Consider the following 14,214-nt stretch of genomic DNA (forward strand, 5'->3'; position numbering starts at 1 on the left):
GCAGGATGGCCCAGGCAGTGCCCCATTGTGCTGCCCTGAAAGGGATGGTCCAAGCCCACCATGAACCAGCTCAGTCATCCCTGCTGAAAACTTAACTTGTTCCATCTGGGTTGATTTTCTTGCCTGTTCAGGCACCTGAACTGGCTCATTGAGGGCTGCAGGTGAGCGAGAGAAACAGAAAGGAGCAGATCTCCCCGGCAGCCAGTGGCGGTGCCAGGTTTGGTGACACACACTGGCTCTGGGTTTCAGCCCCCCAGAGCTCCTGCTTGCCCAGCTGCCTCACGCTGGGGACTGGAACAGGATGAGGGGCTGGCAGAGCAGGCAAGAAAGGCCTTGGTTGGGGCTCTCCTGAGATTGCGGGCCCAGGGCAGGGCCGTGTGGGTTGTCCTTCATGCTCTCACACTTTGTGTCTCGTCTGCTGCTTGCAGGGTGCCAAGAAGCTCTGTCCCCAGTGCAACACCATCACGTCTCCCGGAGACCTTCGGCGCATCTACTTATGAAGGAGCCGGCGGTGGGGCGGGACCCAGCGGCCCGGCTCAGCTCGTCACACCCAGGGGGAGGAGAACGACCGCAACAAAAAAAAAAGACGTTTTAAAACTTACAGAAACAAACGAACCAGAGACTCCAGACATGGACTCGAGGATACAGGAGCAGTGGGGAGCCTCGGCTGCCAGGTCCCGCAAGTTGAGACCTCCTTCAGCATCTGCAGCGGGCAAAACCAAACCCTTCGTTGTGAAGCCCCCCTTTTTTAAAACCAGTGTTCCCCATCACCCGTTCCCTGGAGCTGGCTTTGCATTGTGGATGGCTCGTGAGCCCTCCTTTGGACTGTGTTGTTGACCACTCTGCCCCCAGGAGACTGGGGAAGGGACCCTTGACAGAAAGATGTTAAATAACCTGTAACTTGTGTTCTTTGTTCAGTTTTGTTTTGTTTTGTTTTTATTTGTTTTGGTTTGGTTTTTGGTTTGGTTCTGTTTTGGTTTTTTTGTGGTGTTCTAGTGATAACAAAAAGGTTTAAAGAAAAAAAAAACACACACCCAGGCAGAAATGAAGCACATGTAATATAGATTATATATGTTTACAATGTTGTGTATAAATGGGATAGACTCAAACATTACATACTAATAAGTTTCCCTTTCTTTTCTTTGGGTTGTATTTTTTTTAAAGAAGAAAAAAAAATGAGCAGAGAACATTAAACCCATATTTTTCTTGGTTCAGCAAAGTTTTGGCATTAAAGTCATTAGTTTAAAAAAAGTATATATATACATATATATAATATAAATGGTTTAATGTTCTGTGGTGTATATTTCCTCATTCAGATATGAAGTTAACAGCTTTTAGTAATGGCTGTAGCATTGCCCATAACTTACAGAACTTATGGGGAGTAGAGGAGGTGGATTTTTGTCATTAGTTGTAGCTAATGGGGCTATTTATAATAGAATCGTTATCCCCGGAAAGACACAGCTTTTAACTCCTCACCGGGGGCCAGGCAGGATAGAGGAATCTGGCTCAGCCCCTTTGCCTTTTCCAGCTGGGGAAGGGGCAAAGGGTGTGGAGCTGGAAGGAGGGAGTCAGCTGGAGCCCTGCCCTCTCCCCTGCTGGGAGTGCCTGTTTGAGGGGTCCCGCTGATCCCCTCTGCCTCCAAGGCTGTAGCACCTTCCCCTCCCCTGCCTGGCTTTGCTTTCCTCTCCTCCAGGCAGCATTTGCTGGCTGAGGATGCCTGGGCTGCTCAGGACGGTGGGGAGGAGGGGATGGCAGGGGACAGGGTGGTCGTGCTGGTGGCTTTGCCCAGAGAGCTCGGCCACTTCCCTGACGGGCGGGGCTGCAGCGGGCCCGGTGCTGCCTGGCTGAGCTGTGCAATCCCTGCAGAGCCAGCCCTGCCCTGCGCCCACACCCCGCAGCTCCCACCCTCCTACAGCCCGCATTTTGCCCAAGAGGTTTTGGCACTAGGGCAGAGAGCTAAGGCAGCTCTGTGTCGTCCCCACCACCCCCCCAGGGTGTCCAGCAGAGACATTTCCAGCCGAACCCAGAGGTCCCCCACAGCCCCAGCCTCTTCCACGCAGTTTCTCCTGCTTGTCCCTGTCTCCCATGCCCTCAGCCTTAACCAAAGCTGCCATCTGGCCTGGTTTTTTGTTTTTCTTTCTTTTATTGTCAGGACCCAAGAAACAGATACCGATCCATTTCCCAAGACCTCGCGTGCTGAATTCTCGCAGCTCCACACCGTGTGTCCCTGCCCCAGCTCCCCGCAGCCAGAAGACAGGGAGATGGGGAAGCTCATCTCCCATGCTCCTGCAGGGTCTTTCCAAGCGGATCCCACCTGGCAGCAAAACGTGGCTGGGGTGTTTTAAGTCAGTCTGGAAACAGCAATGGAAGAGCGGTTTGGAACAGGGCCACTGGGGTATTTCCAGAGGGGGAAGGGCTGGGAAGGCAGGATGTGGAGGGCAGGATGTGTTCCCTGCCCTGAGCTTGGTGCTGTTTTGCAGAGAACAGCTGCTGGCCTTGGCGTCTCATGAGTGATTTCAGAAGGATCCCACTGCATCCAAAAAAAAAACAAAACAATGAAGGAGCAGTTATTTCATAAATATCTCATCAAAAGGTGACAATTCCTAATTGGGAGTTTCCCAGGTCTCCAAGCTCATAGCAGTGTGTGGCCTCTGAGACCAGAGAGCTGCAGCCTCCTCCACTCAGAGACTTGTACCTGCAGAGCTCCCAGGGACCAGAGGAAACCAAGGCACCCCAGAGGGCCCTGCCCCACGGGGAGAACTGCAGGCAGGGCCTGCCTCGAGCAGGGGAAGGGCAGGCACACACAACTTGGGCTGGGTTTGTGAAAGGAGAAAAACCTGGAGGGGGACATGGCTGAGCTGGGAGTGTGCTGGTGCTGAGGTCTCAGATTTGGACAGGGTGCAGCAAGTGGGTTTGAGAGACAGCCAGGAAGGCCAGACAGGGCAGGACACCCCAAAGCAGCCCTTCCTTGGCCCTGGGAGGGAGCCAGGCTTTCTGGCAGGTGTTGTGGACCAGCCGTGTGCTCTATGTACGTATGTGTAAAACCATATGTAACTAGTCATTGGTTCTTTGTTTCGGGGTTTATTTTTTGTTTCTTTTTTTTTGTTTAAATTGTAAAGCCATCCCCTGTTTTCAAGGGGGGGGGGAGCTGCTGGGGGAAGGCTGGGGAGAGAGGCACCCGGTTTGTAAGAGGCATCCGCCGCTTCCCCTCTTCTGTAATGAGTTTAAATGATTTAAAAAAAAAAAAAAAAGAAAAAAATACTGAAATATCAGAGTTACCTATCTTTGCCCAAAGAATCCCAGTTGCACAAAGCGATATTCCGGTGTGTCGATGATTGTGTGTCAGTGTATATTATACAAAGAGGTACTTGTCACTCCCGTTTGTAAACTACATTTGACATTAATTAAACAAGTATAAATCTTCTCAGGCGCTTTCCGCCTCTCTGTGTTTCCCTTTGCAGGCGAGAGGCAGCGGAGGAGACGCCCCCCCCACCTCATGGCACAGCCCCTGGATGTGGGTAATGTCCCCAAGGGGAGTCCTGCTCCTGTTGGTGATGCAGGGACAGATGCAGGGGGATGCTGGGACACTCGCCAGACCCCACCACGGGTGGGTTGCCCCAACTGGTCCCCCCTCGTAGAGCCAGGAGGGCAGGGCGAAGGGCACCCCTCGGGGGACACCCCCATAATGAAGTCTCCTCGGCTGCATTAGCTGGGGGCAGGAGGCGCCCAGCCCCAACAGATCCATACCTCCTGCATTAGGGGCCTTGGTGCAGTGTAGGGTTACCCTGGCACAGGGACCGGGCCGGGGGGGTTAGAGGTCGGGTTCCCCCCGGCACGCGGCTGGCGCCGACGCTTTCGGTTTACAAACATTTTGCAGATGGGTCGATGGGGTGTTTTCAACCCCCTCCCCATGGCTGCCTCCCCCAGGGATGGGGTACTGGGGGTCCCCAGGATGGTGGGAGGAGGCAGTGGGGATCTCAGGGACCTCTTTCCATCTGCTGGGGCAAGGATAGGGAAAGGGGGGTAGGGGGGAATTTGGCTGCTTTTTTGGCTGGCGAGGAGCAGCAGAGCATCTCAGCCGCTCTCCAGTCTGCTTTCAGCCCAAAGGAGGCCTGAGGGCAGGGTGAGGGGCTCTGCACCCACCCCGCAGCGGGCTGCTAATATTTTATTTAAAATATCTTTAGGAAGCGGAGGCCCGTGATGTATCGGATATATTGAGAAAATGCTAATGTGTAATAGCGTGTGTCAGGGGCCTCGTTCATCACCCCGCGCCGCCTTCTGGGGGATCCATATCTAATTAACAGTAATAAATGAGGGAGCCCACCTAATGACAGCCCGCCAGTTTGTTATGGAAATGAGGCAATCCCATTAGGCAAAACACTTAATTAAACAAACTGCTCCGAGTGTAGGCCAGTGCAGGATGGGCACAGGCTCTTTGGGGAACAAGGGGGGCCCTGGTACCCAGCCCCCCACATGCCAGGTCGGGGCACAGAGGCTGCTGCAGCCCCTTAGGGCTGGGTCCCCACAGCCAACCCCAGCATCACCGGGCTGGGGAAGCTGAGGGGGACCCACTGGGGGGTCCCAGCTGGGGAGGGGGCAGCAGGGCAGTTCACATCCCCCTCTCATCTTTCCAGGACGTCAATGGGCACAGAGGCCAAACACAGATTTCCAATCAAACGTGTGTACTTGGCTCCTGCTCTATTGACACTGAAGCAAGAAGGGCTCAAGGTTAATTCCTTATCAATACCCTATTGTCAGCTCATTCATCACTTGGCAGGGGCTGCCCAAGCTCTCCCTGCCCCGGCCCCCAAGGGTTTGGGAGGGTGACTGAAGGAGCCCGTGCACACCTCTGCCCACCCAGCCTGTCCCTGGCCGGTGGTGCTGGGGTGGGCTTGCAGCCATGTGAGGAGGCAGAAATGAGGGGATGGGGACTCAAGTTCAAAGGGAAGGGGATGAGGGGGGATATCAGGCAGGCAGAGTAAGCAGCTGGATGGTGAGCCCCTGCCTCCCTTGCCTGAGTGCAGGAGCTGTGTGTAGGGTGAGCTGGAGAAGGGGGCTTGGCAGAGGGGGTGTTCAGGTAGTGGCTGTGGCCCCCATTTGTGCTCTCCTGTTTCCTGACTGCTCCCCAAGTCCCCAGCCCTGTGTGCTGGAGGGTCCTGCCAGCCTTTTCAGGACAGCAGGACTAATCTCATCTTCCCCAGGGACTGGGGACTGCAGGGAACCCAAAGCAGTGCCACAGTCACAATATGTGGAGTTTCCAGAGCTGGGCCACCATCTGCTAATCACAGTAGTACAGTCACTTAAAAGCCAGATAACCTTCCCTGGGTGATGAAAAGGGAAATGGTGTGACCTGGCCTGCCAGGGCGGGAAGGGCAGTAAAGCTGTTTTTGCTGTTAGACTTTTTGTGTCAACACTCAGTTAAAACTGAGAAATAGGATCTATTACAAATTCCAGGGTCAAGCAGCTCTAGGGACAGATGCTGTCCTGTATTAACTCATGATCTCCACTTACTGCTGTTGGAGTTAGTTCTTGCTGGAATTTTTTCCTTGCCCCAAGAGGAGACTTTTCCCAGGAGATGCTCTCAGGCACATGGAAGCGCTGGGCTGAGCCGTGTTGGGCTCTTCTTGTTGGCTTCTTCTCCAGGGTCTGCTCCGCAGTCTCCCAGACCAGAAATCCCTCCACGCAGGAAAGAGGGGGCCTGCTGCCACCTCGTGGAGGCTGTTCCCACCCGGCACAGAGCTCCCACGAGGGTCGGCACAGCCGCCCTCTGCCAGCTCCTCCTCCATCACCTCCTCGGGCGATGGGGACCAGCTTCACACCTCCTCCTCCTCCTCCTCCTCCTCCTCCTAGGAAGCAGCCCACGGGGTTGGGTTGCTTGGTTCCCTCTCAGGCCATTCACACTTTGCCATCACTGGCAGAACCTCACCCCATAATCCTGGAACATCCCAATGTGCGCCAAGATTGGACCTCGGCCCACGCACTTTTAAAAGAACATCTTTATGAGGTGTGGGCACAGATCTGTCTTCACCCAGGGGCCTGGTTTGAATTACTTGTGCTTGCAAGATGCTCCCCCCAGCTCCAAAACCTGACCCCTGGCTGGGCTGGATCCTGTCCCTGGCCTGCCCAGTTCCCCACTACAGCCTCTCCCACTGCCATGGGGTGCCCTGGCTGCACCAGCACCTTCCCACCCCTGTCAGCAGCAGCTGAGCACCCTCCAGCCTGGACACGTGACCACTAAATGGCTTTTTTTCTTTTTCAAAACCTTCCTGTAACATCACCACTGCCTGGGGAGAGAAGGCAGCACAGGGGGGCGAGCCAGGAGCCAGCTCTCTCACAGAAAACACTCTCAAATTGATTTTGTTGGTGAGGGGAAGTTCATTTTGTTTTTCCACAACACTGGCAGCCAGCCCCTGGGCATCCTCCTCTCCCACCACTGCTGGTGTTTCACCCACACTGCTTCATGGTCTGCACAGGAGGGCTGGGCTGCAGGAAAATAAAGCTCCGGGTCACATCCCACTCCCTACCCACGAGGCAAGCCCAGGGATGCTGCATTTTTCCTCCCAAAGAACAGATCTGCAGTGCCCCTCCTTCCCTTAGCTCGTCTCGGAGATTTACCTGGATTTGCCAAGATATCACAACCTTTGGGCTTTCAGTGTTGAGGCTGAAGCTCTTTAGGAGCACCGGCTGCACCAAACCGTGACAGTTTAGCAAGGATTAAGGGTCTGAGGCTGGGTTTTTGTAAATCCAGTAGTGCTTGGATCAGTTCTCGGCCGTGTGCCTTCGGGCTCCAAGTTATTAACCTTCTGTTTCAAATAACAAGCCACAGGAACACAGGGGGCAGGAAGGTGGGGGCACACGCGGCACAGGAAAGCAGAGGGCGACGTATCACACAGTGCATTTCACACTCTGCTCACAATGGGAATTAAAACTTTCGCTGGGACTCGGAGAACAAGACCCACCCGGAATGCTGGTGCTGTAAATCACTGACTTGCCTGAGACCATCCTGCTCCCACAGAGAGGCGTGTGCACAAATTACCCCCGAATTCCATGTCACTTTTTCAGCGGTGCAAAGGCCTGTGAGCAGCTTCCTGTTTGCGAAGCCCAGGGCACCTCTGAGCGCAGAGCTCCGTCAGGCAGCACCCGCTCCCTGCTTGCTGCCCTGGAAAGTGGGGAGTAGGGCAGAGCTGCACTGAGCTGGGGAAGTGGTGATCCCGCGGTGAGGAGGTGAAGGTGGGGATGGAAGGTGCAGCTGACACGTGCGGCTCTCCCCAGAGGAAGCTCTGCCACCCTGTCACGCAGGGTCAGAGGGTTTACCTCCAGCTCCTGCCAGCCATGCAACAGCCTGAGTCCTTAAACAGAAGTTCAACAACACCCACGGCAATAAACAGGAACAGCAGATTCCCAGGAACAACTGTATTAATTCAGAGGTGCATATTATGGAGTGTTTAACTAATCTGTAAATACCAAACCTGTAGAAACCAGCGTGAGGGCAAGTGCTAGTTAAATAGCCCTTATCAACCCTGCTCCCTAAGAGTGTTCGTGGATGCTCAGAAGACCCAGCCCAGTTCTCTGGGAAGGCAGACAAACAGAGCCCAGCTCAGGAGTTATGGCACTGACGGCACAGACAGACCAGGGGCCTGCTTTAGAAAGGTGGAGATCGCTGACAGGCTCTCTGGGGATGCCTGGATTTTACAGGTCCAAACCCTAAGAACAAGAATTCCTCCATGAAAAGGGGAAGGTTGAAGGTTCTTACCACAGGGTAGCCCTCATAGCCCATCCTCACAGTGGAAGCTGAAACTGGAACCACACCTAGGGAAAACGGGATCCTGAGCAACAAGGGCTCCTGTGCCTGGAGACAGCTTTCACTTAAAAAAAAAAATAACCAAAGACAAACCAGGCCATCAACCCCTTCTGAGTTAATTCCCACCTATTTTATACACCCCAGTCCTCCCTCTAAAACCACACCCAGCATGGGGTTGTTCTGCTGTAAATGAGGGTTGCCACACCAGTCTGCCAAAAACAGCTGTGCTGGTCACCCCTGACCACTCACCCTGTGTTTCTGTGAGGGGTTACAGTTCTTGTTTTAAACCTCCAAATTATTTCAGTGCATCCCAAAAGACCTCCCCCTTTGTGTTTGCATCCAGAACAGCCAAGTGTTTTGTAATTTTGGATGACAGCACCCCAAGGGTGGGCAAGACCAGCACTGCAGCCCACAGGCAGCAACCATGTATTTTACATGCCAACCTCTCCAGGGCAGCTCCCTGTTCAAACAGGCCCATGTCATGGCCCTCCAGAGCCTCCTCCTGCCAATTTAAAGTTGGTTAGTCCTGTTCACCATGCTATTAACTTGCTGGCAATGCTGTGACATTGCATAAACATATATTAGCAGGTTCTCCTCTGTCTTTATCCCCACTTCTCCCCCAAATAAACGACAAAACCTAACACCAAACGTGGCTGAAGTTCAGTGCAACAAGCTACTTTTCCACTAGGTGGAAGGAATTAACTTCTTCTACACATTGCATGGACTGCAAAGATTGATCATCTGAACAGAATAAATCACAGCTCCAAAAACCAGTTCCATTTTCCTCTGCAGTTCCACCTTTTTATTTCAGAGGTCTGGCATAGCTGTAACCCAAAAGTTTCCCTACATATCCAGATGCAGAATCTAGGCTGCTCAAAGACACTCGATAACAAAGAACCAGTTCTCCAAGAAAGCAAAACTACTCAGTGGAACACACAAAAGACTTGGAAGAAAGAGAAACAAAACACAAGACACATTAAAAATTGTTAACTTAAACCTTTGGGTTAAAGAACACAAAAGTTATCTCAAACATTTGAGCTCCCACCCAGGATGAGAGCTTTGACTGTTCTATCTCAGTTATTTAATGAAACCAGGTGACAGACCGGTTGTAATGCCCTGCACACACCTTTTCCAGGTCTTAAACTTGGTTTCTGGGCCTGATCTCCATCAAGGAGCACTGAGAGGAGCGAAAAATCCTGCAGACTTGGTTCTGTTTGCTCACTGCAATTAAAAGAAATGGTAGAGAGAAAAAAAACAAAACAAACAACAAAGACATGAAAGAGCTGTATTGTTAAATCAGTACAAGCCACAGCACATGCACACCAGACATCAGGGACAAGGAGACAACACAGAAAGCAGAGAACAAGAAGAGACAGGAAGAAACAAATAACAGTGTGAAATTCTGGTCTGTGACACCTTGGCAAAGTACATCAACATGAACTATGACAGGATTTCACCTTCGGTACTATAAATTAATCCATATCTACTTTCTGCTGTAATGTGGCTGGTCCAAAGACCAGGTTGGAGGCTTCCAGACTTGGCGGGGGTGGGGGGAGAAAAAAAGAGCAGAACCAAACCAAACAAGAAGTCTCTGCTTTCCTCCCTTCAAAGACACGAAGGCAAAGGGGGTGACAATTTCCCTTACAGGCTGAGCAGAGCAAACACCGAGGGTCTTTCCGGCGCTTAGGGAGGTGAGCCGCCCACGCAGTCGGACAGGAAGGTGGTGCAGAGGCTGCTGTAGTAGGTGGGATACACCCGCATGTGGCTGACGTGGGCCGAGTCCGAGAAGTCCACGGCCTTCACGGGGACCCCGAGCTGCTGCCTGGTGTCAGCCATGCACTTCACCTCGCTGGCCTTGATGATGGCATCGGCCTGGGAGTAGAGGTACAGCTCGGGCCAGCGCGAGGGCGCCTTCAGCAGGGCGTCGTAGTGGCTCTCGTGCAGGAAGCGCGTCAGGGGGTAGAGCAGAATCCGCAGCCCCACGGCGGCCGTGGCAAAGGTGAGCAGGAGGAAATACTTGAGCAGCACGTTCATGGAGACCAAGACGATCGCCAGGGCGCGGAGGGCCCCGATCAGGTTTCTTCTGCCGGGGCTGCTGTCAAAAATGGTGCCTGCTACTCTGAGGTTCCGGAACGGCTGGTGGGTGTGCAGCGCCTCGAGGATGTAACGGTACAGCATGACGCCACCATTGCTGAAAACGTGGAAAAGAACCGGTCTGTCTTCAACCCTGTAGTCAAAGAGCAGCTCCAGGAGTTGCCTGGCCGGGGTCTGCAGCGATTTGATGCCAAAGGTCTCCGAGAAGAATATCATCCTCCATGGAGCCGTGTAGCGGATGACAGTGCACCCCTGAGAAGAACAGAAAGGGACCCCAGGCACATTTAGGCTGTGCTGTAACTTACAGGATGTAGGCAAGCATCAGTACAAACAATGCAAAAATTTGGGACAGGTTTCCAACAGAAACCACAGGGCCAGAAGAAAGTCTTTAGAGTCAGCAGCAAGGCACTGATACAAACAGGATTACAGCAATCACAACATTACATAACCATAGCACTGTTATGAAAAGGTCTCTGCGGAGGCAGAAGCCTGGCTTTGCTGATGTCTGAGATCCTTTCAAATCTTGCACTAACAGCCCAGCCCCTGGGGACACTGTCACCCACTTACACGAGTGTTAGCCCTCACCCAGGAGGAGAAAACCACCTCCGTGACTCACAGACCTCCAGCATCAGCCATTTCGGAAAGAAGAGCCTGACGTGGTGCACATCCATGCACAGCTCATGACACTGGAATAAATACAAGGAGGAGGAGGAATTTCCTCCTCTCCTTGGTTGGCACTTGTTTGCAGCTGTCTCTGAGACTCACCCACAGCCACCACTGACAGGGTTTTTGTAAACCTCCCTGAAACGTTCCAGCTGTGCAAAAGAAAAGCCCTGGCTCAGAGACTCAGAACTCCCGAGCAACTGCCTTTACACTTAAAGCCTTGCACAGGAAACAGGATCATGGAGGATTTTCTAAATAGAGCGGATGGAACCACATCTATAAATGCTCTAGATCTTTTCTGTCACCTAAGCTCCCTGACATTACACAGTGACAAACACAAGGCAAAGCCACCCAGAGAGCCCTCCCTCCCAGAGCTCCCTAAGCAGTGCAGAAGGAAGAGGAGAATACCAAGTTCTTAAATTAAATTCTTCTCAACTACCTTGCCACAGTTACTGCCACTCCCTCTTAGGGAGCTAAGAAAACCCTTTCTCTCCTTTCTCCATTCCATGACCTTTCTGATAGGAAGGCATTATCCAAGAAGTTATCATGCTGCCCTGTAATGTACTCCTCATCTGCTCTGCAACATCTCTTAGTCACAGCAGCCACTTAACAATTAATTCTTAACTAGATCGAGCCAATTAATGACTCCTGCACCGGTTTACACATTAACAATATACTTGTTAATGTGCAAACTTTACCACCTATAGCTGAAACAGATTTGGGTAAATACAGGATTTAGGCTGACCAATAAAAAAAAAAAATCTAGTGTTTCACTGGGTCCTCACACTACAAGCTGAGGTCATTCCAGTAAAACACAGCATTAGAAAGGAAAATACCATGACTTAGGGAGCTGGCAGTAGCATGGACCTCCTTAATTCAAAGACAAGGAGCTCCTAGTGAGAAGCTATGAACTATCACAAGATGCCTGTTTCAGAGGCAGGATAAAATTAATTTTAGATTACAACAATTAGATGAATCATTTTCACAGGAAGGAAGAGCCAAAGGGGCGACAGATGCCGACAGTGCTCTGTCAGTGCCCAGCCTTGCCAAGCTTGTGCTGTGGCCAAACAGCAGGCAGTAAATGCAGGATCTTTCCCTGCACGTTTACTTGTCTGGAAAACTAACACAGTTCACGTCATTCCTGAATAATCCCACAACTTTAAAAGCCTTAAAATACTTCAGTGATTCACAACGCAGCTGAAAGTTTCTCCAAGGAAGCATTTTTGTCCCATCTGCACACAGGAAGGTGACATCGGGAGCTGTTAGATAACACTGCCTGGCCTCCGGCAGATAAGGAGCTTTCAATGACAGAACTCGCTACTCCCTCCCCATGACTCTGCAGATCGAGAGAGGCTTCAGAGCGACTTCACCGACACGCAGAAAAGAGGCAGTGCCATGAAAACACGGACAAGCTACTCACTTTCTGGCTGTAGATTGCGCTGTACTTGGCCAGGTATTTGTCCTGGCAGCCCGCCCAGCCCAGCAGGATCACCACAGGCTGGCGCTCTGCGTGCCCTCTCTCTGCGCTGCTCCCTGAAACAGACCACAGACCGGCCGGTCAGCAGAGTTTCAGTGCAGCGGCGGAGCAGGAATCAGCTCGATCTGTGAGCGCGGCCTCAGCCCGGTGTCCCCTCAGGGCCCCGCTCCGCCGGTCATCGCCGCGTCAGCCCCCGCAGCTCACACCGCTCTGCAGCCAGGCCGAGCTCATCCCTCCTCCCGGGGGCACCACCGGCTGCTGCGCCCCGCTGTTCCAAGGGGGAAAGCGGAGCGTCCTGATCTGCCCTGCCCTGCCCTCACCGCCACCCACCTGCTACGGCACCCTCCTCAGGGGTCCCCCAGCCCACTTCCCCCAGGGCTCCCCTAGTCAGTCCCTGCCGTCCCCGGTGTCCCGCCCGCCCCGCACCGCGGTCCTGTGCCGGTGCCGGTGCCGCCCGCCCCGCACCGCGGTCCTGTGCCGGTGCCGGTGCCGCCCGCCCCGCACCGCGGTCCTGTGCCGGTGCCGGTGCCGGTGCCGGTGCCGGTGCCGGTGCCGGTGCCGGCTGCAGCTCCACCACGGCCGCCTCCAGCCGCCGGGCGCCCATGGCCGCCTCCGCCGCCGCTTCCGCCCGCCCCGCCCCGCAGCCAATGGCGAGGCCAAGCGCCCGCCCCACCTCCCGCCTGGCCACGCCCCCGACCCAACACCCCTTCCTTAGCAACGCGCCCTTAGCGCCGGGCCCGGCGCCCCGCCCACTGAGCGCCCATTGGGCCGCCGGAGGGAAAGGCGGCGGGCGATTGGCGCGGCCGCGTGTCAGTTACTGCGCGGGTAACCGCCCCCCCGGGGTGGGGCCGGTGAGGGCTGCGGGGCCGGGATGGGGGGAGAGGTGGGGCCTGGAGCGGGGATCGCACTCAGAGCGGCTGGGAAGGGAGTGTGGGGTCAGGAGGGGCGACGCAGGGGCTGGGCATGGGCGTCAGGGAGCGTGTGAGGGACTATAGGGCACGGTTTGGGGTTTGGGAGCGCAGGGCCTGCGGTTGGGCTGGATCGGGCCTGTGGGATGGTGGGCTGGGGCAGGGAACGCTGGGGCTGCAGTGGGGCAGGCGGGGCAGGGTTGGGGGGATGGAAGCAGGGTGGGGGTAGCAGGGTGAGGCCGTGCAGGGCTGCGTTTGGGGCTGTGGCTGCATTAGCAGCGGGGCTGGAGGGCAGGGTGGACAGTGGGGTGGTAGGGGCTGGGCACACTGGGGTACACCGAGGAAGGTGCATTGTGCGTGAGGAGGGTGATGGGGGACTTAAGCTGAGGGTGAAACCTGCCAGGGAGCAGAAGCTCTAAGTTCTGCTTGAGGCTGGTCACAACCTCGATGTTGCAACACCAAATCACTGCCACTCCTGTCTTTCCACGAGTCCAAGGCGATCGGTCGCTGGCACCTCGCACTCGGACTGAGGCTGACGCAGCACCAGCCTGCCTTTTGATCTCAAACTGATGATTTAGCAGCACTCTGGATGTAAAGAACTGCTGAAGTGCCAGGGCCAGTTCCTAAATCACTGGTGTTTTTCTTGGCAGGAATAAAGCCCTGCCCTGACCCAGCCTTGTTTTGATTATTAGGTCCAGTGGACTGGGGTGGCAGCCCAGCACTGTGGAGAGCAGAGTTTGAAGGCAACAAACAGGAGCTACGTGCTGATGCTAGCACTGACAAACGACTCAGGCAAGCCATTTCACTTCCCTGTGTCTGTACGTTCCCATATGTAAAACGATCATAATAACAATATTAATGCACATTTTCAGGGTACTTTGCAATGCTGGCTTAAAGACTACTGTGTCAGCAGATGCTGTGATTGTAGCAGCCAGGGTAACCACTGTATCCTCTGAAGCCCCATGTCATCACTGTTTCAAACTCCTCTTTTTTTTTTTCCATTGATCCATAGGCAAGCCCTTTGTATCAATAAAATCCTCACGTTCAGAGGCTGGTGCTGGCGTTTCTGAAGAGTGGGAGGGTTACTGCAACTTTATAATAAAAAATGGGACAGCACTACACCACCAGCATCCTAAACATAAATACGGAAACGTTAATTTAGAATCAATCTTGGGATGTTTCAGACTGTAAAGTTCTTTTAACTAGATCTCTGTTGAGGACAGAGGAGCACTTTATGGGACTGTAAATTTCATGCAAACAGTCTCTGTGAA

At 53.7% G+C, this 14,214-nt stretch overlaps 2 protein-coding genes across 8 annotated transcripts in view; one reads left to right on the forward strand and one right to left on the reverse strand.

The window, feature by feature from the left end:
• The window catches only part of RNF220 (ring finger protein 220), a 214,952-nt gene extending 211,528 nt beyond the window's left edge, over positions 1 to 3,424 (forward strand). For all 5 annotated transcript variants that reach the window (XM_050306885.1, XM_050306888.1, XM_050306886.1 and 2 more), the window contains one exon: positions 429 to 3,424. In XM_050306885.1, coding sequence (XP_050162842.1) covers positions 429 to 500 — 72 coding nt within the window. In that variant the 3' untranslated portion in view covers positions 501 to 3,424. The remainder of the gene's footprint in view (positions 1 to 428) is intronic.
• Positions 3,425 to 8,575: 5,151 nt separating this feature from the next.
• TMEM53 (transmembrane protein 53) lies at positions 8,576 to 12,639 on the reverse strand. 3 transcript variants are annotated; one of them, XM_050306917.1, is made up of 3 exons: positions 12,540 to 12,639; positions 11,979 to 12,091; positions 8,576 to 10,147 (listed from the first exon to the last, which is right to left on the reverse strand). In XM_050306917.1, exons 1-3 carry the CDS (start codon positions 12,637 to 12,639, stop codon positions 9,485 to 9,487), a joined length of 876 nt encoding a protein of 291 aa, XP_050162874.1. In that variant the 3' UTR covers positions 8,576 to 9,484. The 3 variants fall into 3 exon arrangements, with proteins under 3 accessions (XP_050162874.1, XP_050162873.1, XP_050162871.1); XM_050306916.1 differs by having other exon boundaries at positions 12,501 to 12,639; XM_050306914.1 differs by having other exon boundaries at positions 12,462 to 12,639.
• Positions 12,640 to 14,214: the final 1,575 nt, after the last annotated feature.

Source organism: Myiozetetes cayanensis, unplaced genomic scaffold, assembly GCF_022539395.1.
Source record: "Myiozetetes cayanensis isolate MyiCay16 unplaced genomic scaffold, myiCay2020 scf12, whole genome shotgun sequence".
In the NCBI taxonomy this organism is placed as follows: domain Eukaryota; kingdom Metazoa; phylum Chordata; class Aves; order Passeriformes; family Tyrannidae; genus Myiozetetes; species Myiozetetes cayanensis.

Bases quoted from the DNA above. Each gene is read 5' to 3' on its own strand.
- TMEM53 (XM_050306914.1), bottom strand. From the start codon at position 12,639: ATGGGCGCCCGGCGGCTGGAGGCGGCCGTGGTGGAGCTGCAGCCGGCA. The intron at 12,092-12,461 runs GTGCGGGGCGGG...GGTCTGTTTCAG, and splicing joins GGCACCGGCACAGGACCGCG to GGAGCAGCGCAGAGAGAGGG. The intron at 10,148-11,978 runs GTGAGTAGCTTG...TGTTCTTCTCAG, and splicing joins GCGCAATCTACAGCCAGAAA to GGGTGCACTGTCATCCGCTA.